The sequence below is a fragment of the Lutra lutra genome, chromosome 16 (genome assembly GCF_902655055.1).
Source record: "Lutra lutra chromosome 16, mLutLut1.2, whole genome shotgun sequence".
NCBI lineage: Eukaryota > Metazoa > Chordata > Mammalia > Carnivora > Mustelidae > Lutra > Lutra lutra.
Genome location: NC_062293.1, coordinates 1,786,237 through 1,812,708, shown reverse-complemented (window position 1 = coordinate 1,812,708; position 26,472 = coordinate 1,786,237). Strand labels below are relative to the sequence as shown.

The 26,472-nt window shown below is 55.5% G+C and overlaps 1 protein-coding gene across 1 annotated transcript in view; it reads left to right on the top strand.

Annotated features, from left to right (window-relative positions):
- RPTOR (regulatory associated protein of MTOR complex 1) overlaps nt 1-26,472 on the top strand; it is a 315,386-nt gene that overhangs the window by 178,399 nt on the left and 110,515 nt on the right. The window contains 1 exon segment of the mRNA XM_047708089.1: nt 3,075-3,134. Within this exon segment, the coding sequence (XP_047564045.1) occupies nt 3,075-3,134 (60 nt within the window).

The window sequence follows — 26,472 nt, the reverse complement described above, 5'->3', positions numbered from 1 at the left end:
GAACTGGGGGGGGTTGTTTAGAAAAACAGCTGTCACAAGGCTTCTCTTGTGGAAAGAAACAAATACCCACGTGTCGATGCTGGTTGTCTCCAGGAGCGGGGCACGTGTGGAAGCAGGGCCCCCCCTCCGTCTGCAGCGGGTGGCGGTGTTGAGGGCAGTGGGGACAGACTTTGGCTCCCCCAGCAACACCCAGGTTGGGATGTACGGGGACGGTGGTTCCCTTTTATCCTCAAACAAAATCAGTTGGAATGATTCAGTGTTTTGTAACAGCTGAATCAGATTTGGGGTAATTTTCACTTGTAATGTTCTGTACCTCTTAATTTTTTATGGCAAATACATCTTTTTTTGTTGTGTGTGTGTTTTTTTTTTAAGATTTTATTTATTTATTTATTTGACAGAGAGAGATCACAAGCAGGCAGAGAGGCAGGCAGAGAGAGAGGAGGAAGCAGGCTCCCTGCTGAGCAGAGAGCCCGATGCGGGGCTCGATCTCAGGACCCTGGGATCATGACCTGAACCGAAGACAGAGGCTTTAACCCACTGAGCTACCCAGGCGCCCCTTTTTTGTTGTCTTTAGTTAGGAAAATAGTTCATGTCTTTCTGTTCTCAGACTCAACACCCAGCAGTTACATGATACTTCATGAGGTTCCAGAGCTGGGTTTGGTTCTATTTTTTAAATATTAAATGATTATTATTTGTTTTTCATAAAATCTTGAAGCTACTTGCTTTCAGGAGTGACAAGAAAACAAGAACGTGGGTGAACTATTAGAAACCCATAACAACTATCACGTTGATCTCCTACCGTATTCAGTCGCTCACGTGTATTTGGTAAGCAGCAGAACTGTGTGCCGGCCACCGTCTCTGGCACCAGAGCTGTACTGATTAACAAGAAGAGAGAGGTCCTTTTACGCCCTGAACATACCTTCCGTGGTAAAGACAGATGCAAACAGCTGTGTAACAAAGCACTGGGGAGCGAGAAATGCAGAGTGAGGGGATGGAGAAAGGAGATGTTTTCCCTTGGCTGGCCAGGGGAGGTCGAAATCTAGATAAAATAAAGGAGTAAATCTTAGTTTTCTGGGGCAAAGATACTGTAGGCCATGGGAACAGCAAGTGCAAAGGCCCTGAGGCAGTCTCTGTCAGGGTGTACAGGCAATTTGGTGGTAGGACTGGTGACCTTTGGCTTTGCTGTTAGTGTAGGGGTGTGGCTCTGAGTCCTGGAGCAAGGGGGTAACTAAGGCATGATTCCCCACCCCACCCAGGAGGTCAGTGGAGGGCCAGGTGTGGATCAGGCCCCTTTAAAGCAGCAGGCTGGCTCTCCCTGCCAGTGCACACCCTGGGGGCGGGTGCGGACTATCTCAGTGCAGCCTTCCAGTTACTGTCTCCATGCGGCCCCTGGGAGTCTCGCCCCACGGGTGTGCCAGGCAGCAGCCCGCCAGGACTCTGGAGACGCTGAGCCAGTGAGGGGCCGCTTTCCGGGGAGCATCGCCCCGCGTGCTGCGTGGACTGGGCGTGCCTGCGGGACGCACTGGGTGATAGTGCACTTGCCTGCAGCTCTTCTGTTTCTACCTGTGTCCGTTTTCTTCTTGGTGCTTTTACGTGGTAGTTTTTTGTGTTTTGTCCAGAGCTAATTATTACTGATAAGAGGACTAGCCTGATACAAATTATTCTGTCATCACTAGAATCCAGAAGTGGATAAGAACGTTCTAGATAAAAGACAAATGACAAAGTGGCACAGTCTGCGTAGAACCCAGGGTTAGACTGGAAAATGCCTTTCCTGAAGATCATCTTTATCCACCGAGAGGTCCTGATTTACCTGAACCCGCCTCAGGAGCTGCATGTGTCCTGGTGCCACAAGGACAGCAGTGTGGGGGGACAGCGTTGTGGGGGGAGCGGTGCATGGAGGACAGTGGGGGGGGAGTGGTGTGGGGGGGACGGTGTGGGGGGACAGCGGTGGGGGGGCAGCAGGGCACGGAAGATAGTGGTGTCAGGGGGCAGCGGGACATGGGAGACAGTGGTCAGGGGGACAGCTATGGGGGGGACAATGGTGCGGGGCAGCAGTGCGTGGGGGGGGAAAGTGGGGCGGGGGGATAGCGGTGGGGGCAGTGGTGTGGAGGGGGCCGGCGTTGCAGAGGGGGACAGTGGCGCGGGGGGGACAGCAGTGGTGGGGGAGTGGTGCATGGGGGGCAGCGGTGGAGCTCCACCGCCCCCCAACCTGGAGGCTACCCTCGGGACTCACTTGTCCTCATAGCCACCATCCTCCTGGTCTCTCTGTCACCCTTCCTACCCGGCAACCTCATATGTGTCACAGCTTGTCTCCCTGATCATGGCCTGGTGCTTGTACCTGTCCCTCCCATATGGGCCCACTGGCCTTCTCCGACTTTCCTCCTCTTCTCGTGTCCTGCCAGGGAGGCACAGAAGTGCTTCCTGCAGGTGTGCACCCGCCGCGTGCCTCCTGGCTGTCGGAGGGGGTTGTTGGAATGTAATCTGTGAAGCAGGTGAATTAAATGTTTCACGTTTCTCCCACGACAAGCTCAAAGTTGCCTTTTTCTTCAGTGTTGCGGCTGCTGCTTCCCCTGCTGTGTGCCCGCAGCCCGGGCAGGAGGCAGGGGTGGCTCCCGGCCTCCGGTAGTGTGCTCATGGTGGCCTGCGGAGTCCGGTCCCTGTGTGACACAGTCAGGGGTTGGATAAGCAAGTGACATGATGGAATTCGCTGGTGTCTGGTTCCTCCCACGTGTCCCTTTGTGAGCCCGGAAGTCATTCGTGCTCACTCATCTTGCTGGCGCTCCCTGGCCGGCTTTCTCAAGAAAGAGAAAAGAGGAGAGAAGCCACTGTGTCCATTATTTGGGCAGACGCTTCCTTTCCTGTCTCACCTGGGCCCCTCCCCGGGGACCCTGTGTCCAGGTTTTTCTCCCTCCACTGACCGGCTGACAGTCGGGTTTGCTTCATGAATCCGAAAGCTGCTGGGAGTGAGAAGCTGCCACCCCCGCCCCCGCCCGTAGGCCCTCGCGTCCCGGGCACTGTTGATTTCCTGCTAAATGCCCCCTCAGCGTGACTCACGCTCTCTCCTTTCTCTGCAGGTTTTGCATGCAGAAATGCGTGAGCCTGGTGCCTGGGGTCACACTGGATTTAATAGAAAAGTAAGTCAGATTTTCAAGACGTGTGGCTTTTGGGGTCTGAGGGGGGTTCTTTGCTGTTGGTTCCAGGGGCCCTTGTGGTCAGCGTGGGGGTGTCTCCCAGCGTGTGGGTGTGTACTCCTGCTCTCCGGTGACGGCCATGCTGTGACTGCCGTGCTGTGACTGCCGTGCTGGTGACCAGCGTGGGACATGGCTCTGTGTGCAGCCATATGAAAGGAACAGAATAAAAGCTGAGTACGTTTGAACGTTGACAAACACTCCTCACACTCCGTCAAAGCAGAAACCTACGGCTGCACACAGAGGTCACCTTTGCTTCCCGACTGCTGTAGCTGGCTCCTTTCTCCCAGCCCCCCGCTTATATTCTATAAGCCCCCCCAACCCTGGTCCGTGTTCCTCCTCAGGGCGCACACCGCGGTCCCGTCCGGCAGTGCCCTTCGTGGACTGTGGCCGTGAGGCCTCTCTGCGTGCTTCCAGGTGGACAGGCGGCCCGGCTGCCTTCTGTTGTGGACCTCCCTGGGTCCGAGCTACTCTGTGGCTCCAGACTTGACCTGCGTCGCGGGTGTGCGTGTGTGTGAGACTCACCTGGACTCATCCTGGTTCGTCTGGGTGGTTCCTAATTCCCCCGCCCCGGACACTGCTTCCGCTATGGTCAACATACAGGATGGTAGTTCTCCGAGTCTTGATACACAAGATCATGGGTGAGAATAGCTAAGGCCTGCGTTTAATTAAATCAGGTAGGGAAAGCAAACAGGCTTCCGGGTTTCCTCCTGGAAAACAACCTGCCTGTGTGTCAGAGAGCTAGAGAAGAAGGTTACATCTAAGCGTCCACAGGCACAAGGGGACGGGTCCTTCCGGGGACTGCGCGCTCTGTAGTGGCTCCGCTGGGCTGGCGCAGAACAGCTGCCCAGCGGGCCATTAGTGGGAAGAGCAGACGAGACCAGTACACACAGGATTTTTACACCGCACGTGGCTCTGTGCAGGAGTACGGGTAGAACAGGCACGAAACGGTGCGTCCGTCTTCACTCTGAGGGGGAGAGCGCAGGGGAGGAGCTGTGTTAACTGACTTGGCTTTGTTTCCGTCTTTTAAATCTTTCTACGAGAACATACACACATGGGATGCCTGTAAAATAAAGAATCCAGAGACTGTAACTAGGGCGCCTGCAGACACTTCACCGAGTGTCCGTCCTCGGTGCGAGTTGTGAGTCGGTGTCCGAGGAGATTGTGGGACTGGTCTGCTTGACTTCAGGGAGCTTCCGTTCACCAGCGGGGCTGGTCATGGTGGCTGGACATCGGTGCCTCCTCCACCAGGCAGGGCGTGAACCCAGCCGCCGCCCCCGGGTCTGCGTGCTGCCCCATCGCGTCCCGGTGCCCCCGCGCGGTGCAGACGCTCCCACCCCAACTGCTCGTGCCCACTCAGCCACACGGAAGCAGCAGCACCGCGTGCTCCGAGTTCTCCAGAGTAAAAGGAGCAATTAAAGATCCACAAATGAGAAGGTCGTGTTTTCTCAGTCGTAGTTAAGCCTCCAGATCATGCCGGGGATGAGCCTGGCGCTCAGTTGGGTGGCGCTTCCCAGCGGGTCTCCGCACCCGCGGCAGGGCCCATGGGACGACCGGCCTCCGGGGACCGCGGCAGGACAGCCGGCCCCCTCCCGGCACCCTCTCAGATGTAAAATGTGCGCCGCGGCTTGACACCCGGCACGCGACCCACAACAGAACAAATTGTGCAATCGGACTTCATCAAAATTTAAAATGTTTACTCTCCGAAAGACGCAGCTCAGACAGCAAGGAGACAAGCCGCACTCTTGGGGAGGGTATTTGCAGACCGCACGGCCGACGGAGGACCTGTGCCCAGGGTATATAAAGATACTGCAGGGCAGAAATAAGAAGAAAAATTCAAAATTGGAAAAAGACCCGAGGAGATACTTTCCCGAAGAGAATCTAGGAACGGCCGGTCGGCCCGGGCAAGACGCTCCAGACCACGAGCCGTGAGGGAAACGCCGAGTAAACCCCAGCAAGAAACCACAGCACCCGTGAGGCGGGTCGGCGAAACAGGTGGGGAGGGTGCGGGGCGACCGGCGCTCCCATGGCCCTGCTGTCGAGGCGAGCGGGACGGCCGCGTGGCAGGAGGCCAGCACCAGGGGGCCGCCGTCCCACTCCCGCGCATTCGTCCCCCAGGAAGGAAACCGGGCACCTGAGAACCCCTGCGAGACCATTTGTGTGGCTTCATTCATCGTCACCTGAAGCGGGAGAACCCAGGGTGGCTGGATGAGCAGAATGTGCCTCGTCCAACGGGACACAGCGGGAAACGGGGGACCTTTGATGGGCGAGCACACGGGTGGCCCAGAAGCACCGTGTGGAGTGACGGCCGGCAGCGCCAGGGCCACACCCGGTCTGATCGCATTCATGTGACCTTCTGGAGAGGACAGTGCTCCCGGGTCAGAGCCAGCAGTGGCAGGGATGGCACGCGGAAGGGGTTCACTCTCCTGGTTGTGGGCGTGGCCGCGCGGAGCCACATGTGCTACAGTCGGGCACCGCCACCCAGAAAGGCCATTTAATGTATGACAATGCAGAAAGCAAAGTTAGCACGTGACGTGGGGAGGTGAGGCATGTGTAAGGGGGTCCGGGGCAGAATGGCTCCGGGAAGGCGCTGCAGGAGCGGCCCGGCCGGAGAAGCTGGGGCGGAAGGACGTGGAGGCCAGGACCCAGAGAGGACGCGGCTGGTCTGTGCGAGGAGCCTCTTGTTCCGTGGGAAGTGGCTTCACCATCCTCACGAGCAGTGGTTGAGGAGGATTGCAAAACAGAAGGAAGCGCCCTCGTATGTGAGGACGTCAGTATTCTTTGTCAAGCATGATTTTCCTAACTCCCGTCTACGTCCCCACTCTCAGCGGCCAGCCCGCCCCCCCCCACACCTGTCCCCTTCCCGCCTGCGTAGGGCGGCAGCACGGGGGTTAGAAGGACAAAGCTTGTCCGGATTTCGGAGGAAGACTAGGGAGGGAAAATGGCCTCACACACTGATCCCGTTCACGGATGCCAGATGCCGCCACGCGACTCTGGGAGACGGTGTCCACGGTCCACCTCTGCAGCAGAGAAGAGGCGATCCTGATCTGGGGGGGGTCTGCATTTTAGGCGCTCAGTGTCTGGATTAATTGGGATGGGCTGCAGCGTGCCCGAATGAACCCCACTTCTCCCTCAGGACTTTGGGGACGGAGCTTCCTTTGGGGGCGGTGGCAGGGACGGAAGAGGGTGCGAGCCGGTTGTGTAGAAACCTCAGGTCTCTCCTGTAGCAACTGTGACGCGTTCGCTCGGGTCTGAGTCCTTCTCTGGATGCAAGTCGCAGGGTCGAGCAGAGACAGCGCCCACCAGCCCGCCGGGTCCCAGACGGCACCTGGCCACTCTCCCTTGTCGCTCGACAAGGACGGGCTGACGTTGACTATGAGGGTTGAGTTCCTGGGGTTGTACCAGGACAGATTCCAAACTCTAGAGTTACAGAGCACCAGGACAAAGTCGGGTGTGAAGCTCCGGGAGACCCAGCCGTGATAACCGTCAGATCTGTTTCTGAGGAAATGCAAGTCTGTTTTCTGAAAGATTTTATTTATTTATGTATGTATGTATTTGTTTATTTATTTGAGAGAGAGCATGGGCAGGGACTGGGGCAGAGGGAGAAACAGATTCCTCGGTGAACAGAGAATCCAACGTGGGGCTCGACCCCAGGACCCTGGATCATGGCCTGAGCCCAAGGCAGACGCTTCACTGACGGAGCCCGCCAGCGCCCGAGGTCCCTCCGTTTACAGGAAAATGTTAACCCACTTATTTTAACGTTTAGAGTTCCCCCGTGGTGCCTACAGCCAGTAAGAAGCACTTTCGAGAAGCAGATTCAGGTGTGCAGTTGGCAGCTAAGGCAGGAGCGTGGTGCGTCCGTGTTTGATGGAGCTGCCCCAGCCGCCGTGGCGTCTACATTCAGAGAACATTCCTGGAACGAGCGTCTCATTGGATTCTTCTCACCCTGGGCAGCTGCATCAGCGGCTATCCGGCTTCCACTTTCGGGGGCCATCCCCATCCCCCCTCACCCTATGGCTTGGAGCCCTGCCCGTGCCGCTGACTCCTGGCAGTGCTGACCCGCTTGTCCGCGAAGACACGTCATACCCGTGGTTGTCCTGTCCTGTGGCTCAGAACCGAGCAGATGGTGTGAAGTGTGTGGTACAGTGGACGGTTCATGCCCCGGCGGCTGGCAACCGAGGCCTGACTGCCCTCCCCTCCTGCGTGGGCCACACGCTCGCGCGTCTACCGCTGTCAGACACGTCTAGTGTCCGTTAGCCATTCACACACCCTCCCTCTGCACGGGGCCCACGCGGCGTGGGCACTTGACCTGGAACTCGCCTGCGAAGTGCGAGTGTCTCATTGAGGCCCCAGTGGTGTTTTCGTGGCCAGGGTGCGTCCGCGGCAGGTTTGCCTGTCCCCCAACCCCTTGAGCCTTTAGGACAGGAAGTGACATTATCTGCAGTCCCACAGCTAAAAACTCACAGCCCAGACTCGGGCCAGGTTCTGTGTTGTGTTTTAATTCAAGTACAAGGTGAAATCCTTTCATCGGGGTATGAAAGAATGCAGGGGACGGAACCCAGGGTGTGGAGGGGCACAGGCGACGAGCGTTGCTGAGTGTGGCCCAACCCAACCCGGGGCTGCCTCTCCCACTGACCCCGGCGCGCCTAGCCGTGCAGATCTAGGCCACGTGTGCGAGGGGCACTGTGGGCCTCTGGCCGGGGTGGTCGTTCCAGAAGCCCCAGCCCAGCTTCCACGTGCAGTCCCCATCAGCCCCGCTGTGGCGGGGGGCCAGCTGTGCCTTGTGCAAAGGGCCAGGGCCTCTGTGCCTGAGGACGAGGGTCTGCGCACCATGTTCCAGGGCAGAGTTGTCACTGGTGTGCCGTGGGGGAGAGGCGTCAGCTCCCCAACAGAAACCCGGAGAGGAGTCTCTGAAAGCAAGGCCTGAGCCCATGTTCCTTCATCCAGGGCTCCAAGCACACACATAGCACACACCCGGGGCCATAGCTGATTGGTCAAAAGCCTTCGCATTTCGGGGATTTGGGATCATGTTTTTCCAAACGTTTTCCAGGTGGAGTCGCGAGCAGTTAGTTGGGCGCTCCGGTGGGGGCGGGCTCAGTGTTGACTCACTGTCCAGACTCTGGGCAGGGGCGGGGGGTCGATGCCCATCCCTGGCCTCAAGTCCTGCTCTGGGAGCCACGTCCCACCCCAGACTGTCTTGGGAACGGGGGGCTTCCAAGTAGCATCCTGTGGCTCTCGTCCACGCCAGCAGTCCCCTTCGCACCACGAGACCTGGCAAGGTGGGTGCGTAGGTGTCGTCCCTCCTGGCCTGTGCCTCAGGTGGGACCGTAAGCACTTGGGGATTTTTTAATTCATAAGCAGCTTATGTTTGGAGAAGCCACAGAATATTTCAAAGTATATACATTGTTAATAGTTTGGGAGATTTTCGTAAACCAGTGGCACAGTGTTGCGGAAGCTGGTGCGGTGGTTGCCAGGTGAGACCTGGCGGAGCCGAGTGGTGGCTGGGTGGCGCTCCCGTGTGTCCCCGCTTCCGGTGACCGGCCCTCCTCTCTGAGAGCCACGGGCTCCGGGGTCTGGGGTCACGTCCGCAGTAAAGCCGGCAGAGCGTGTTCCTGTCCCCGTCTCTCCCGTGTGAGGGGGTGTGGCCACTGCCCACCACACTGTGAAGCTGTTCACATGGACACTCGGTGCAGCTCACTGTGGGGCTGGTCATGGGTCCAGGTTACTTGGCGAAATAACGTTTTTCATTTCACTTATGGGACCGGATGGGAACCGCTCTCTGGCTCGGCTCCTTGGCCCTGTGTCCTGTGCTCTCCAGCAGTCCGTGCTGGGCCATGGAGTGCTGGGGGGAGGGAGGCCCCCATCAAGGACGCGCAGGAGGCAGCATGTGTGGTCGTGGACGTGGCACACCTCGTGGTCCCCTGGGCGGACACCACCACGTGGTCAGCCAAGCTGGAGCTCAGCGTTATCGATGTTGCTCGCTTCTCAAGGATTCTGAGCTCTTCATTTTGCCTCTGGTTTTTTTCTCTCGTTTCTCTTCAACACACGGTAGCACTGTCACCTCTAAGTGTGACAGTGACTCTGGTCACCATAGCCATCTGATGGGAGAGACAAGTCATAATGCAGAGATGAGATGGAGAACACACGCCTGGCTTACTGGATTTTGTTTCCTTAATTTATTGACCTGAAAAAATAGAATGACATCCATTTTTGCCCCCCGCTTCCCTCCCAGGGCCTTTGCTCTGTGTTGAAGGGTGGTCCTGGAGCAGGGTCTGGCACGTGGCCACGCTCGGTGTATGTGGACCGAGTCAGCAGGCGCAGGTCCCGCTGCCCCCGGAAGCTGTCCTTCCTCTGTGTGAGCTCTAAGTGAGCTGAGGGCTCCGGGGCTGATGTGCCACCCTGCCCTGCGGCTGGACAGCGGTGACTGTACATCCCAGGAGCCGGGGACAGCCTCGGGGCCCGGAGTGGCAGGTGTGGGGGCTGGAGCGGCACCATGCCTCGACGCTGAGACTGGCCTTTCCCGCCTCCGTCATGACAGGGGGCAGCGCCCACCCTGGCTGCTGCCAGTCAGAAACCCCGCCTGAATGAGTCGTGGTCTCTTTGCCGTCACCGGAGACGCTGGTGGAAAGGCTTCATACTTGAAATTGCGGTGCGGTAATTCAGTAATAAATGTGGCTTCTTTCCAGCAGCCGCCACCGAGCGACTGCTTAGCACAGACTTCCCCAGGATAGCGCCTTAACCCCTTCCCAGCCTCTGCCGCCTTTGTCAGACGTGCAAAACATGTGCCGTTGGCAGTCTCAACACAAGACCGGAGAGAAGATACGGGTGGTGTGTGGGTTTTGTAATTCCTTAGCAATCTTTAAAGCTGGGGATGGAATTTGTTTTCTAATTAAGCTGCTGTGTCGGGAAGTAAATTAGAGCGAACCTTCTTTGAGCACCCCCCGTTTCTAATTATCTCCACGAACCCAGCAGCCTGATGAATAAACATGTTGCCGCTGTGGCGCGTGTTTATATCCCGAGTCCTCAGAGAGAGTGGCAGTAAGATCCGTGTTTGGAAATTAAGGGACATTTTTCAGCCCTGAAACAAAGTATGAAACACTTAAACAGCACTAGAAATATTAGGGTACTCAGAAAGCACTGGGTCGTCAGGGAGCCTCTCGCACAGGCTGTTTGTTAGCATTCCGACCACTGCAGGCGTGGGGCGCACCGAAAATTATTCATAATTAACATCTATTGTGTCAACAGCATATTTTAAGGAGCTAACAGCCCTGTGTCTGGGATAAAGTGAGCGGCTGTCCCCTGCTCCCTCCACCGCGTGCGGCGTGGTCCCTGCTGAGCCCGGGGTGGCAGGCTGAAGCCAAAGCTTGCACCCGGGGCTTGGTTTCACCTTGACTCCGTGAGCATTTGGCTAACTTAGCAGTGGTCTGCATGTGTCAGAGCCCGGTCTCAGCCGTGCCCTGGGGGACGGCGAGGAGAGCGTAGGAGGACATGAGCTGTTGCTTGCGAACACAAGGTAACCCACAGTCCTTCTGGTTGAGAATCGGGAAGAAGAATGGCCGGGAACGCATCTTGAGCATCCGCCGGGTCCCAGGAGCTGCATTAGGGGCTCCCTGCACATGAACTCATGCAGTCCTCGCTGGGACCGTCTGAAGGAGGCGCTGTCAGTGTCCACACTCCAACGATGGGGGAACTGAGGCACAGGACGGGCAGGTCGTTTGCCCCATGTCTCACTGCAGGGGTGAGTGGGAGCAGGGCTTTGTCAGGCAGGCTCCCTGAAGCCCATGCGCTGACCCGCACCACCACCCCAGCCCACAGCGTGCGCTGCAGGGGTGCAGACCTGCATCCTCCGAGGGTCTGCAGGGACCTGCGGCCACCCACGCCTGCCGTCCGGGCCCAGTAGCTGTGATTAGCGTTTACTCCGCTGGGAGGTCGGCATCGTACACGTGTTACGTTTGAAAGGAAAACTAACAAGATACCAGCCTTCATTCGAAAAGTACCTTTCTCTCCAACGTAGACATATCGTGTCAGCTGGTTGAAGGTGAAAATTCAGTAAGTCATGAGCGCCTGCCAGTCACGGAGAGGATGAGTGATGAGTCACGGGAAGCTAATTTAGAGGTGGAGCGGGAAAGCCCCAGGGGGCTGCACGGTGGAGACAGTGTGAGCGAGGGGCGGACCAGCCAGCCGCAGACCTGGTGCCCATGGGAGCTGTGTGCGTCAGCAGCGCCCCGGATGGAGGGCCAGGGGCACTGGGTCCCGAGTACGGCACACACTCCGTCACCGCCTGCCTTTGGGTCGTGATCTGCCGGACAGGGGCCAGGCTCTGAGCCAAGACGAGGCCGCAAGCAGGGGCGCCCGCGGACCACGCACAGGGCTTCCATTACCTTCCTGGTGGCACCAGTGTCCCAGCCTTTGTCATCCAGACAGAACAGCGTCAGGCCAATTTCCTGTCTTCACTGCCTGGCGCCCCAGTGCCCTCGGTGTCCTAACAAAAACGTGCTTCTGCCGGTCTCTGATGGATGCCTGTGAGCTGCATCCGGGGATGTAGCCGGCCCTGCCGGCCGCTTGCGCTCACTGAGGACGGGTGTGGTGCGGGGGAGGCCAGGCGACGACGCGCAGCTCAAGGATGAGGCTGCAGGGGCTTCGGCACAGCGCACCCCGCCAGGGCCTCAGGCCATTTCTGCGTGGGTCCCCGCGGGCACACGCCTCTCCTGTGTTCACCTGCTCCTCCCTCAGCCTTGCTCCAGAGCCGGCCCTGGAGGCCCCACTCGGGGATAGCACCCTGCTCGTGCTTCGCGGCCGCCAGCCCTGCACCATCAGACCAAGAGGAGGTGCCTTAGTGCTAAGCAGCTCTCCCGGAGATGCGCTCCCAACACAGGGCTGGGTACCGGGTGGCCACTCACGTCCACACGGCCAGCCCACGTGGGCTTGGGGAGGCGAACCCCCCCTCCCAATGGCTTGTGGTGCCCAGCCCTGCGAGGGGCCCTGGTGGGGATTAGCCACTCTGGTCCGCACAGTTGTCCAGGGAGTCAGGCCCTGGGCACTAAGGGGACATGGACTTGCCCAGAGTCACTCAGAGTACAGACCCCACGTCGGTCCCGACTCTGCTGGCCCCATGCGGTCTGGGGGCTGCAGCACAATGCCAGAGGATACGTGCACCTTCTCCCACCAGATTCCCCCAGCCTCGGAGCGGTGCCCCAGGTGCCCCCGGCTTGGAAGGAGGGCGTGCGCAGCTCCCCGGCCGAGAGCACACAGCAGCGCGGGAGCCCTGGGTGGGCTTGCGGCTGCCGTCCAGACTCTGACTCCGATCGCTACATCGAACGGGAAACTGAGGCAGCTGTGCCAGGACCTGCATTGGAGGTGGAGCCAGACTGGTCCACCTTCTGCTCCTGGGCCGCAGCGTGGCCACAAGGAAATGCCTTCTGCTCCATGCCATCCACCACATGGTGTTTGAGAGCCGGCTGCCCGCGGCCCTGCAGGTGCTGTGCGATGATGACAGGAAAGAGACAGGCAGTAGAAACGCACCAGAGGTGTCCGCAGAGCTCAGCGTCCAGCAGGGGACTCAGGGTCACATCCGGAGAACCGCTTATGAGGACGGCCCGAGCTCATTCACCTGCAGGCCCTTTGTCGGAGCAGAGGGATAGGACACCGACGGAGAGGTTGGCCTCCTCTCCTTCAAGGCCAGGACGTAGTGGGCAGTCAGCAGACGCCTGTGGGCGGACAGTGTTCAAAAAGGAGGGGCCCTCAGCAAGCTGGAGATGGGCAGGCACCGTGGAGCAGGAGCCGTGCGAGCTCCGGGGGGATGGAATGTCGGGTCAGGGCGAGGAATGCGAGTGACGCTCCGCTCCTGAGTCTGCCTGTCCCCAGCAGCTACCACCACAGGGAGCCGGTGGCACAGAGCCTGACGCAGCGCAGTCTGTTTGCGAGCAGGAGTGTGGGTACAGCGGGAGGGTCCCAGGGAGGGCTGTCCCTGCTTCTCCCTGCGGAAGGTGGTCAGTCTGGTGCCAGCTAGAAGACTTGTGAGCCCCAGAGGCTCCTCCTCCTGCAGGCAGCAGGGGCCGTGTAGTCGGCGACACCAGCCACCCACCTGGCCTTTGCAGGGTCTCACGACAGCGCTGTTCTACTCTAATGGAGATCCATTTCAGAATTACCCTTGGATGTCCAGCAACGTGGTGCCGGAGTTTTCAGAAACGCAGATAAACGATAACGACACTGTTACTTGAAGGACTGAGAGAACATAAGTGTTTGCTCACCAAACAGTACCAGGACATAGAAGGGTTTTGACAGGCTGAGCAGCTTAAGGGAAACAGTCAGAATTCTGTGTATAAACCACAGCATGGTCCTAAGAAATTGTATGTACAAGCATGGGGTTGGGGAGATTCGATAGAACACTAGCCCCTGTGGAAAAAGTCGGGGTTGTGGGAAACAGCTTGAGTCAACTCTTCCAAACAACTGTTCCCAAACCAGACCAATTCTGGAGGAGGGAGGGGACGGCCCCTCTCTCGACCTGATGGGGACATGCAAGATACAGGTTGGTGCCTTGGGTGAGGAGCACCTTAAGGGACCGGGAGGTTTAGCCTGGAGGGAGGAAGACACTGGATGACATGGTACCTGTTTTCACATCATTGAAGAGTCACGAAATTGCCAATGACTCACACATTTCTGCAGGGCTCTGGGTGCTGGCACCAGGGCCATTGGCGGAAGCTTTAGAGATGCAGTCTTAGCGCAGTGAGGCAGCCCTCGGGGTTCCCTGGAACCAGGCGCCGGGAAGCGGGGCACACGCCAGGCCAGGGCGGGCTGGGCCATGGGCTGTGTTGCTGGTTGCTCCTGCCCAAGCAGCACAGATCATTGAAACACTGGGAGAAATGAAAAACCACTGACTTTCCAGGTGGGAAAAAATTCACGGATTTATTAGGGGAACTAAAGGGAAAGGGGGGAAGAATTCTACATGTACTAAAAACTAGGACTTCAGTTTAGTTGACTTACAATGAAGACACACAACAGACGGTCTTCCCCCACCCCACCTGTTTATGGAGTCAATGCAGAAAGCGTGACATTTCAGAAAGAGACTGAAATGTACACACTGGTCTTGTAGCATCATTTATGTGTTCAGTTCACACTTTTGGGGTGGTGGTTTCTGTATTTTTTCAACAGCTTATACGTAAATTTATAATTTACGTACCCACCTAAGTGTTCCATGGTTCCTGGTAGGTCTTCCAGCCTGTGCCACCACTGTCACAGTCCCATGGTAACTGGCATCTGTCCACCATTAGTCCCAGTCCCATCCCAGCCCCAGGAAACCGCTAGTCGTCCTCTCCCTGTGAATTTGTCCTTTCCGGACATTTCATTCGTCTGCGTCCGGCTTTTTGTTTGATTTTTACTTGGCGTGGTGATTTCAGAGTTCCTTCACATCGTGGCTCGCGTCAGTGTTGCTCTGTCGTCCTGTTGCGTGGTACCCCACATCACTGTCTGTCCGTCCGCGTCGCCCGTCATTCATGGACTCAGGGAGCGGTGTGGCTGTGAACACCCACGTACCAGGCTTTGCGTGCACGCACGTTTTTGTGTCTCCTGGGTAGACACCGGGAGTAGCGGTGCTGAGGCAGATGTTACGTTTATGTTTAACTCCTAGGAAGTTGCCAGGATCTTCCAGAGCGATACCATTTACGTTCTGTTTCTCCGTGCCCTCGCCACGTCCGTCCTCATCAGCCCGTGATTGTCACTGTTATGGGCATGGCAGGGTCTCTCTATGGTCGTGATGGGGATGTCACTGAGGGCTCACTGGGGCAGGCGTCTTCTCACATGCCCACTTGCCGCTCTGTGTCTCCCGCAGTATCGCGGCCGTTAGTCTCCTACCTGTGGAGGGTGGGGGTGTCGTCTCAGTGAGCTGGGAGAGTCCCTGTGCGCTACAGAGGTCGGTTCTTCTCAGATATGTGACCTGCAGATGTTCTCTCTGAGGCCACCTTTAAGTCGCAGACGTGGAAATGCGCCACAGGTAACCTAGAGTGCTCCTGAAATCGTCGTGTTTTTTATGTTAATCTTAGGAGTTTGGTTTCCTGGGGGCAGTTCCAGCATTTTGGGTTTAATTTATTTTAAAATGTTCGGTGGGGGGGGAGGGATTGTAATAATTAAGTAGGAGCATCTCTATTTCCTGGGCCCTTGCTGTGTTCCGGGTTCTGGGCTAACTTGCTAGGTGTGAATTCATCGTACTTTCCTGTGTCCCGTGGAGTTCGGCAGGACCCCTGAGGTGACTGAGTCTCGGGGAGGCTAGGTAATGTGCCCAAAGTCACACAGCCATACGTAACGGCGCCTGGGGGATTCACACCCAGGTCCGTCCAGTCCATCCCATGATCTCTGTGCTGCGTGTGGCACGGAAGAATCTCCTGGTGTCTGGCGGGTTCACGTGTGGATGTTTCACAGGCAGGAGAGGTAAATTCTGAGTGGGGATGGACGGAGAATGGTCTTATGAGGGAGGGGGCCTGAGTTCTAGATGTCAAGGTGTCTGGTCTCCAAGGACAGATTAGACGTGGGCAAATGAACTGAGGGGCTATGGGGTGGAATGAGTGACCGGTCAGCTCAGCCAGGGCCCTGGGGACCCGAAGGCAGAGGAACTGGAGCACACGTCTGCTCAGTGCACCTGCACAGGAAAACCCCGGAGGAGAGCTCGCCTAGAAGATCGGGAGCAAATATACCCCAATTGTATTTGGAAACTGCTGCTTTTGTGATATTTTGACAAATTCACAGTAAGAGATAGAATTTAGACAAGGCTACCAGTAGTCCTGCTCAGCACAAGCTTGCAGTGACCTTGGCATTTTGGTCCCTACATAGACCAGAGAGATTCTGATCAGCTAAGGAACCACCAGGCTGGTGGCAGTGTCTGTTAAACAGCAGAAGCATTACATCTGTTTTACCGCTGAGGACGTGAGGTCTGTCCCTCCACCCCACACTCACCCACCTGCCTCTGTTCCCACCTTCTTGAGACCAGATTTTTACAAAGAAGCTCACTGAGGGTGCCTTAGCATGTTCCAGAAGAGACATCTGGAGAGACAACTGGATAGTAGCTGAGTGCCTCACGGGGGTAGTGCTCCCCAGATTCATCTGGATCTGAGGGATGTGCTCCCTGGGTTGGTCTGGATCAGGCGGATGTGCTCCCTGGGACTGGTCTGGATCGAGGGATGTGCTCCCTGGGTTGGTCTGGATCAGGGGGATGTGCTCCCTGGGATTCATCTGGATTCTGTGCCCTCGTTTTATTTTTAAAGACTTTATTTATTTATTTATTTATTTATTTATTTATTTGATAGAGTGCTCAGGGGGAGCGTCGGGGCAGGGGGAAGAGCAGAGGGAGAAACAGACTTCCCACTGAGCAGGGAGCCCCACATGGGGCTTGATCCCAGGATCCTGGGACATGTCCTGAGCTGAAGGCAGACGTTTCACTGACTGAGCCAGCCAGAGCCCCTGCCCCTTCCCCTAATTTTAGAAGCTGACTTCCCCAAGCATGACAGGCTTTTTAGCAGCTTCCCAGAGAATTCTGCTTGGCCACTGGTCTGGCATGGCTCCCATAACTCTAGCTCTCAGGAAAGGGCCTGTCGGACGATCAATCTTGACAGTAGGATGTCCAGAGAAAATCAGCTTTTTCAGAAATGCTTCAGAAATGAACTTAGACTCAGATTTATTTCTTAAGAGTTTTGGAACCTGCATTGCTTAATAAAAAACCATCTGTTTTCATTGCGTCACAAACATGTTGAATAAGCAAATGGGACACTGCTCCTTTGCTCTGTTTGATCCCATGTCTCCCTTTGATTTTCGTCTGCAGCCTCTAAAGGGACGCACGTGGCCGGCTGCTCTAGGGATGGGTGGCAGTTTATCATTCTGTAATAAATTCAGTAAAAGGTAGATTATCTCCAGTGTCATATTAACTCCTGCTCACCACTGAGCTGTGGAAATTATCACTCCTTTTCCTCCAGAATTTTTTTTTAATCTTTTTTTTTTTTTAAGATTTATTTATTTATTTATTTGACAGAGAGATCACAAGTAGGCAGAGAGGCAGGCAGAGAGAGAGGAGGAAGCAGGCTCCCTGCCGAGCAGAGAGCCCGATGCGGGGCTCGATCCCAGGACTCTGAGATCATGACCTGAGCCAAAGGCAGTGGCTTAACCCACTGAGCCACCCAGGCGCCCCTCCTCCAGAATTTTAAAATACATTTTCCTTCAATGCCATTTGCTTCCCAAAATTAGCAGGTTTCTAATCTGTCAAGATGCTAAGTGCAGGGTGAAAGGGACTGAGTTGCAGCCTTGCACGCATAAACTGTTCGATTTAGAGACTCAGTACAGAGTTTTAAAAATCATTAGAGAACAAGCTGGCCGTGTGGGTTTAAAAAGAAGAAAACCACCAGCTGGCTATTTACGGGTAGAATTGTGTGATTTTCTTATCTCTGACCTCCCTGGGGAGCAGTGTTCACCATCAGCATTTTGATAACCCTGAGCTGATAGCCTCCTGGGGAAATTAACATGAGTTTCATTCAAGTCCATATTTTTAAACTGCAGGTCGTGTTTTGTTAGTGGCTATGAAATCAGTTTGGTGGACCACAGCCACCATTAAAAAAGAAAGAAAAGATAGAAGATATCATTGTTTCCCCAGGAACACAAATGTTTGCTTCGATTGTATATGAATATCGAATGTGTATGTTTACCTGTGGTTGTAGGCAAGTGTATTAGATCGCTGCACAAAATGCATTTCTTGCTGGGAGTGGTCCCACAGTCTGAAAACCTCTACTGTTCACTGGGACCTGGACACACTGACCCTTAATTGTCCCTCTTTGGGTCATCCTCAGTGCTCCTGAGATCATGATCCCTCTGTGTTCACAGTCCCAAATCCCTGTTCTGCCATTCCCCGACACCCTGCCAGACTTCCTATGAGCCGTCCCATTGCTGGAGAAGTTGCTGCCTTGTGTATCTCAACTTCCTCCTTTCATTCAGAAATGGAGTTTGACAGTTTATTGCCATTTTACTTTAAATTAAAAGCCCATTCCCCCTGTCGACTACACGCTTTGCCCTTCAGCACTACGGAAAGATAAATTAGCCATAACCAATCCCCCTTCCTGGTGGCACGGATGGAATCTGAGAAATGTCAGTCTTTGCCTTGGATAACGTCCGCTTCGCAGCAGAGTCGTGTGGCTGCCTTTCCGCGACTGCAGGCGAGGACGTGTGTTTTCATCCTCATCTGTATTACGCAGGTGCTCTAATATGTGTGAGTCTGAATCCAGTATGTATTTAAGGTGTATCTCTTTTTAGCAGGACATGGCTTTCTCCTGGTTTTAGATTTAGACTGAAAGTCACTGACTTTAATTGAAGTATCTGGTCTTTTTATAGTTAGTGTAATAATTGGCATACTTGGGTTGAAATCTGTTCACTTTCTTATTTTCCCCCATTTCTTTTTTTCCATCTTGCTTTCTCCTCCTCCGCTCCCCTCTTTTGGGTTGATTTAGCAATTTTACTCCTTTCTCCCCCTCTGTCGGCTTGTCAACTCTGTGTTCTTTTCCTGCACATGAATGGCTACTCCCGGGCAGTTGCCAACTTCTGTTTCTGTCCGGGCCCAGACAGTACAACGGCTGTCCTGTATTCTTTTTTTTTTTTCCTCAAGATTTTATGTATTTATTTGACAGACAGAGATCACAAGCAGGCAGAGACGCAGGAAGGGGGCGGGGAGCAGGCTCCCTGCTGAGCAGAGAGCCCGATGTGGGGCTCGACCCCAGGACCGTGAGATCATGACCTGAGCCAAAGGCAGAGGCTTAACCCGCTGAGCCACCCAGGCGCCCCTCTGTCATGTGTTGTTCACGTCAGCTTTGAAATCATAAAGATCATCATTAGCTCTTGGGCCAGACAAAAAATCAAACCAAAACCCCAGGCCGCTGGCTGGATTTGGCCCTCAGACCATAGTCTTGGCGACCCCTGGCTCATTAAACTCAAATCTAAGTTAGTACTTTTACCACTGCCCCGGGCGATATGAGGACCTGAGCACAGAGTCACGGCGTTGACTCATTCCCTGACTTGTGTACAATTATTGTCACATATTTTCATGCTCCGTGTGTCATCGCCATAAACGTCGCTGATGTTCTGTCGTTAACTCTTGCTGACGCTTACGTCTTCCATGGCCTCCCCTCCTTCCTGCATCTCAGCCTGAGATCGTTTCTCTTTACCTCAAGAACTCCCTCTACTGCCAGTTTGACGGTGGAAAAAATTCTGTTTTTATTGTTTGAAAATGCCATAATTTCCCCTTCATTTGATTTTTCATTTTAAAATGGTCATTGTTGAAATCCAGCTTGTATCCTGTACAGGTTGCGGAGTTTTGGCAGCTCTACCCACCCATGGAACCAGCTTCACTCAAAGCGTAGCCCACAGTTCCTCTTGGGCCTTGTCCCGAGAGTCCCCCCCGCCCCGCCCTGTAGCTCCCAAGCCCAGGCAGCCGCTCATCTGCTTTTGCTTTTTGCACCTCAGAGTTGTCTTTTCTCGAGCTTCGTGTACGTAGAAAATTACAGCAGGTTCTTGTGTGTCTGGCTCTTCCCTCTTGGCGCAGTGCCTTGAGATTTACCCAGGCTGGGCGCATCCGCTGTTCGCTCCGTTTACCGTAAGCCGTGTTCCCCCGTGTGCGCTGCCGCCCTTCCACCTGCCCGCCCGCCCACCGGTGCACAGTGGCTCTCTCCAGTCTGGTCGTCAGGATGAGCCGACCTGCTGCGGATGTGCTCATCCTGTGTCTAAGCATTTCGTTTCCCCAGGGTGAATTTGCAGGGGCCGGAGGGCTGGGTCATCTGGCAGGTGTGCATGAAGCTTTATCAGAAACTTCTCAGCTGTGTTCCACGGCGGCCCGCCAGTGACGTTCCTGCCCATACCGTGTGAGTGTACCAGGCACTCAGCGTTCCATTAACACTATTCCTAGTGGATCGGTAGCGCCGTCTCCTGTTTTGTTTTTTAAGATTTTATCTCTTTGAGAGAGCGTAAGCAGGGGGAGAGGCAGAGGGAGAAGCAACCTCCCCACCGAGCAGGGACCTACCCCTTCGACGTGAGGCTCACTCCCAGGACCTGAGATTCTGACCCGAGCTGAAGGCAGAAGCTTCGCTGACTGAGCCACCTGGGCGCCCCTGTCCTGTGGCTTTGATTTGCATTTGCCTAATGATGATGCGGAGCAGCTTTTCACGTGCTGTTGGCCATTAATTTATATTCTTTAATAAAACATACATTCATGTTTCTTGCCAATGTTTTAATGGTGCCGTTTGCCTTCAAGAGCCCTTTATGTATGTTGCAGGAGTCACTGTCAGCTCTGTCTGGTCAGTCTGGCTTGTGTTTTCATTTTCACAACAGTATTCTGGGAGCAGAGCCATTTCATTTTGATAAAATCTGATTTAATACGTTTTTCTTTCACGATTCACTTTCCATGTTGTGCCTAAGAAAGCTTTGCCTACCAGGATTGTGATGCTTTTCTCCTATTTTTGCTACAACTTTGACCGTTTTAACTTTTATGTTTAAGTTTATGGTCCATCTCAAGTTAATTTTTGCATATGGTGTGTGGTGAGGGTCAAGGTTCCCGTTTTCCGCGTGGGTGTCCGGTTCTCCCAGCAGCACTGCGGGAACACGGGCTTCTCCCCGGCGAAGCAGTGCCCTGGACAGGAGGCTGTTGGCCATGATTGCGCCTCTCTTTTGCCCTGTGCTGTCTCGGTGGTCTCTAGGCCGGTACTGCACCATCTGGATTGCTGTCGATTTATTATAAATCCTTCCTTTGCTTGGGTTTTGGTGGCTTGATTTTGTTGTTTTTCTGGGCATTCTTTGTATTAGTCCTGCTTTATGACTATAGCATTTCTTGAGCCTGAGTGCTATGGACTGAATTCTGATCCCCCCCAAATCCTATACTGAAACCCTAACTCCCAGCATGACAGTGTGTGGACATGGGCCCGTGGGAGATGAGGTCATGATGGGACCAGTGCTCTGGGACAAGAGGAAGAGACAACAGCGCGCTGTCTCCCTGCCATATTGACAACATAGCAAGAAGGCCGTGGGCTGTAAGCCGGAGAGAGAGTCCTCACCAGGTCAGCCCACGCCGGCCCCCAATCGTGGACTGACGGTCTCCGGAGCCGTGTGAGAATGCATTTTGGTTGGCTCAGCCAGCCGGTCTGCTATTTTGTTTCAGCAGCTCCCACAGACCGGGACATTGTCCCTCAACATCGTTCATCAGTTGTAGGAAATTCTCTTTCAAGATTGCTTCCATCCCATTCCCCCTGTTCTCTCCTTTTGGGACTCCAACAGGTGATTTTAGATCTTTTCCTTACATCCCCTGTGTTTCTTCTGTCCCAGCCATCCATCTCTTTATGCCTGATTCTGAGTATTTTTTCTGGCCCATCTTTCATTCCTGTCTTCCCTGTTGTCTCCTCGTCTCCTTAGCCCATCTCCTGAGGGACTAACATGATGTTCTCATGTTCCTAAAGTTCTGGAATTGCCAGGCTTGACGTTACAGTTTCTGGTTCTCTGCCAAGCCTTCCTTTGTCCTTTAATTTCTCGAACAAACTAGGTAAAATGATTGGGACGTTTGCATCTGATGTCACTGCTGCACAGACCCTCTGCCCGTCTCCTTCTCTTAGTAGTTGTTTTCCTGGGTTTCAAGAACCAGTTCAGTTTCGCAGTACGTGTCTGGTCCTTCTGATCGAACGCTGCCAACTGGAAGTGGAAGGTGCGGGGTTCGGACGCGTTGGGCTGTGAGGTTTGGGTTACTTCCAGTTCATCCTTGGGGCCCCAGCTCAGCACCTCAGGGGTTCTGCCAGCGCTCCGCCTCCTCTCGGCCCTCAACACCCGCGTCTGCGCTCCAGCCCCATGGGCACCACGCTCAGCTCGGTGGCCTGCCCCTCCCTCCGCACAGCTTTGGGATCACCAGATGCCTCAGAGAGAGGCAGCCCCAAATGCCAGTGGACGCCTTGGGGTCCCCTCTCCAGTCTTGGCCCCATGATTCCCCACAGGCTTGCCAGTCTTCCATTGCCTTCAGGAAGCCTGCCTGCTGTATGTGTGCAGCCTCGCTAGTTCTCATCGGGGGACACGAGTCACCTAACCTGCCATTACCAGCGAGGGAGCTCGTGACGCCCGAACCCAAGGCAGTGAATAGAGCCACACTCCCGAGGGTTTGCAGATGTACTCTGGGGCCTGGCTGACTCCGCTCTGTGGGCAGCACCACGGTGGCCGTGCAGCTGACCCTCCGAGTCCGCATGGAGACCGGCCGCTCTGCGTCCAGGCTTTCTATGTTTCCACAAGTGAGGTTCACTTCCCCGCCAGGCTTCCTTCCCGCGTCCCATCGCTGTCCTTCCCTTCCGCCAGCGCAGATGCCATCCTGCAGCCCGGGAGAAAGATCCTGATGGCAAAATAGCAGACATGCGGACTGGTCCCAGGGATCACGCGCGAAGCCTTGGGCTTTATGCACGTGAGTGGGTCACTTGGAGTCTGCAAATGGCACTTTATAAAGAAATCAGATGACCTTAGAGAGTTGAATTGGACCCAATTCCAAGTACGGAGAGTCTGGAGAAGAGTATTGTAGACATGTGGCTTGATCCTGTTCAGGAGGGTGTCAGCGTGCAGAAACCTCACACGTGCCGTCCGGAGCAGTGGTTCCCAGCCTCCACTCCATGGGCCGCTTTGTCCCCGCTCAGTTGGCTTTTGTGATGGTTGAGGCTGAGTACGTGTGGACCTCGTACGGGAGTGACTTTATTTCCCACAAGCCCTCGGTGACTGAGGAAAGCCTCGTGCGCAGGATACACACCCTCGGGGCCTCCCTTCCCGCTGCCCCACTGGCCGGGAGCCACTGCTTTGTGGGTGCGCCTCTTGTCCCCCCAAGTGCCCCGCCGCAGAGTGCCGACCTGATATTCCGAAGAGAAGCTGTTGGGCTCCTGGCCCCGTGTTCCTAGTCGTGGAGCATTTTTACACAACAGATCCCTCGTGGGAAAATGAACCAGCCCAAGGCTCTCTACGCCGCCATGTTCGTGAGGCTGTTTAAAGCAGACAACATAGAGGTTCATGCTTTATTTTAGTTGAATGTGAGATGATACAAATTTATAAGATAACAGTTTTAAAATCTCTCGCTGTAGCCTTCGTCTTACTAAAGAAGAAGAAAGTTTGATTTTTCCTCATTACACAAGTAGCATGTGCTCAGCACAGATCCGCCATTAGACACAGAGAGGCGAGGGGAACTGAAATAATTTAGATAATCCACCACACTGAGCCCCTCACTGCTAGGACTCTGCTATGCATTTGCCCTTCCAAGCCTTCTTTCTCAGTGTTTTTGTGGGTGTTTTTAGCAGCCCCGTACGCAGGGTTCCTTCTGTGCGTTCAGAACACTTGATTCTGCACGTGAAGAGAGGACGGTCACCAGGATGTGTCCAGTGGTTCTTAAATGAAGGAATTCGGGATGATGTGTGTTATCTTCATATCACCTGAGTATTTTTAGCGAGTATCATTTCCTCGGAAACCATGGTTTTTCACTTCACATCTTATTTACACGAGCTTGCGATCACACAGGAGGGATCATTCCTTCACTCATCAAATATGGATGGAGCACCTGTTAGACGCTAGCGGCTGGTGCTGAGCCCTGGGTGAGACGGTGAAGCCGTGCTTCCACGGCTCCTGCCCGGTTGTGGACAGGCTGGGTGGCACGTCCGTCTGGCAGAGGCCTCTGCGGAGTTCCGTGGGAGTCTCTGCACCAGCCCCCAGGCCTGGGGGCCCCGGGGACGGGAGGAGCCCCCAGGGATGCTGTATGGGAGCAGGCCGACTGGAGGACTGCTCGGGGCTCTCGAAGCCAGGAGAGGAGGGAGGGAATGGTCTGCACGGGCGTGGGGGCTCATGGACCTTTTGAAAACAACAAGTTCCACAAGGCTGGAATGTGGCATGTTTAGTGAAAGAGAAAGCTCGGGAGAAACAGAAAGTAGCCCAAAAAGCACAAATCACACCAGACACAACATCTCCCACAGGCCTCTGTGCTGGCTGGGGAACGCAGGTTTGGGGCGGTGACGTGGAGGGGGCAGGGGAAGAAGCCGACCATGACTTCCTCACGGCACAGACCAGCCCCATGCTGACTGTGGAGCACGGGTCACCCTGTGGAGGCACCATGGACTGGAGGAGACCACGCCGCAGCTGGGACACCCCGTCCTGAAAGCTGCGATGGGCCTGGGTGCCCAGTGCCACCCTCCTCCCTGCCCAGCAGCCGGGCTGTCTGGAGGGGGAGGGGTGGCTCCGTGTCAGCCTCATAACCCGTGAGGACCTCAGAGAGCTGTGGTGTAAAGAGGGGGTGACCTGGCTCACATCTGCGGGCTGCTGGGGCCATGCTGAGTGCTCACACGTGGCCTAATGCTGCAGGGTGATGGTCTGTATCGAGGAAAGCTGTGACCCGGTTCTGGCAGCGACAAGCGTGCATGCAGCGATGGTGACTCGGTCAGAGGAGCAGAGGGGACTGGCCGGCGGAGCGCCAGAGGATGGGAGCGGACATGCAGGGCATCGCCCAGGTCCAGCTGAAAGGCTGCCGTGGGCAAGAGTGTCTTTGCGGACAGTGAGGTTGGAGCTTTGCTTGTAAAGACGGAGCCAGAAGCAGCGCAAGGAGGGCAGGGAGGCCACTCCACGTGGGCCGCGGAGCACCCCAACCAGGCTGGAGGAAGCAGAGTTTAGTCAACAGCGAGGTGACAGACCTGCCCGGAGGAGGGACGGGGAGAAGCGACAGGAAGCTCATTGCAGAGTTGTGTGTCAAGCTGGGCGATGATCCGTGGTTTGAAGCCATGTGGGAATCGTTCCACTTGACTTCCCTAGTGGTGGTTTGGCCCTTGCTCCCCCGCAGCCTCACAGAGGCCGTCTCGGGGGGCCTAGGCAGCAGGAGGCCGGGGGGCAGCTGACCCCACTCACACAGCCCGAGGAGCTCTGCTTTCCTTTGTTCCACCTGAGCTCTGTGGAAGGAGAGGTAGCGGCCCCGTGGCTGAAAACTGTGCAGCAGCAGCAGAGAAGCTGGCAGGGTGCTGGCCACGGGGAGGCAGAGGGCCGTTACCCCACATGGTGTGAGCCAAGGCAGAGGGGCCTGGGTCCAGAAAGTCGCTCTGCAGCAAAGGCAGATGGAAGCCAGAAATGGGAGCTGTCCCAGCTTGGGGGCTGGAGAGCGGGTGAGCTGTGTCTTTGAGGCTTCGAGCTTTGGTGGAAGAGAAGCCACGAGGCCTCGGAGGTGGGGACGAGATCCAGGGAGCGACGGGGTCCTGATGGCAGGGAGCTGTGAAGACAGGTGAGCGAGGTTAGGGAAGGAGGCAGATGGACAGACACCAGGACCGGGACAGGCTGCCCATGGTGATTGGTAGGTTTTGTGGGCTAAGGATTCTTACATTTTCTTGTTTCCTGTGGACAACAGAAGGGCCCTGGAGGTGTTGGGCAGAGACAGCTAGGAATGGAGGCCGAGAGACTGGGGAGGACAGGGCGAGTGGGGAAGGGCCACTGTGCGGGCGGCATGCTCACACCCTCGGCAGGACAGTGCAGAGTTGTGCACTTCCCTGGTCCTTGGGGGCAATCAGGACAGCCTGAGAACACAGCCCGTGCCATCTCTACCAGGTTGGGCTGACTGGAAGATGATGGCCAGGTTGGAGCTGGCCATGTCAGAGGCTAAGTCACACGCATCCAGTGTGGGACCAGTTGCACAGATGGTGGACGGTAGGAAGACCGGTGTCGGAGAGGGAGAGCGTGGTCCCAGAAGGAGGGCACAGTCTGACATTCCAGAGTTGGCCTCACCCTTCCAGGCCTCCTAAAAATTGGGGTGTGGACACCAGGTACAGTTACCATATACCAAGCTGGGGGCTAGAGGTTGCTGGTGATGACCTGGGCATGCTGATCCCGGGGCATCGTTTCTGGCAAGAATCAGAAAGCTGCACGTGAGCCCAGCTGTTGGGGGTCGTGGATGCTGGTGACTGCAGGGGTGCAGGGAGGGCCGTGTACTCTGCAGGGATTTGGCTGCTGTGTCTCCTTCGGAAGAGCCATCCGTCTTATTTTCATTGCTGCTGTGCACATAAGGTCAGGCTCCGTGACCCAGAGCCGGGAAGTTGCCCGGAGTTTCCCGGACACAGCACAGCTGGGACCAGAGGCTTTTCTCATCTCCCGGTTCAGTGATCTGTTTGTAAACTTCAACTTCTTATGCTTTTCTTACAACAGTTAGTCCTTGATTAACACTGTGGATTTCAGTTTTAAAAGAACCACCATGATGATTAACGAGACTCTTTGGGGGTGATGAAATGTGGTCCTGGGTCTG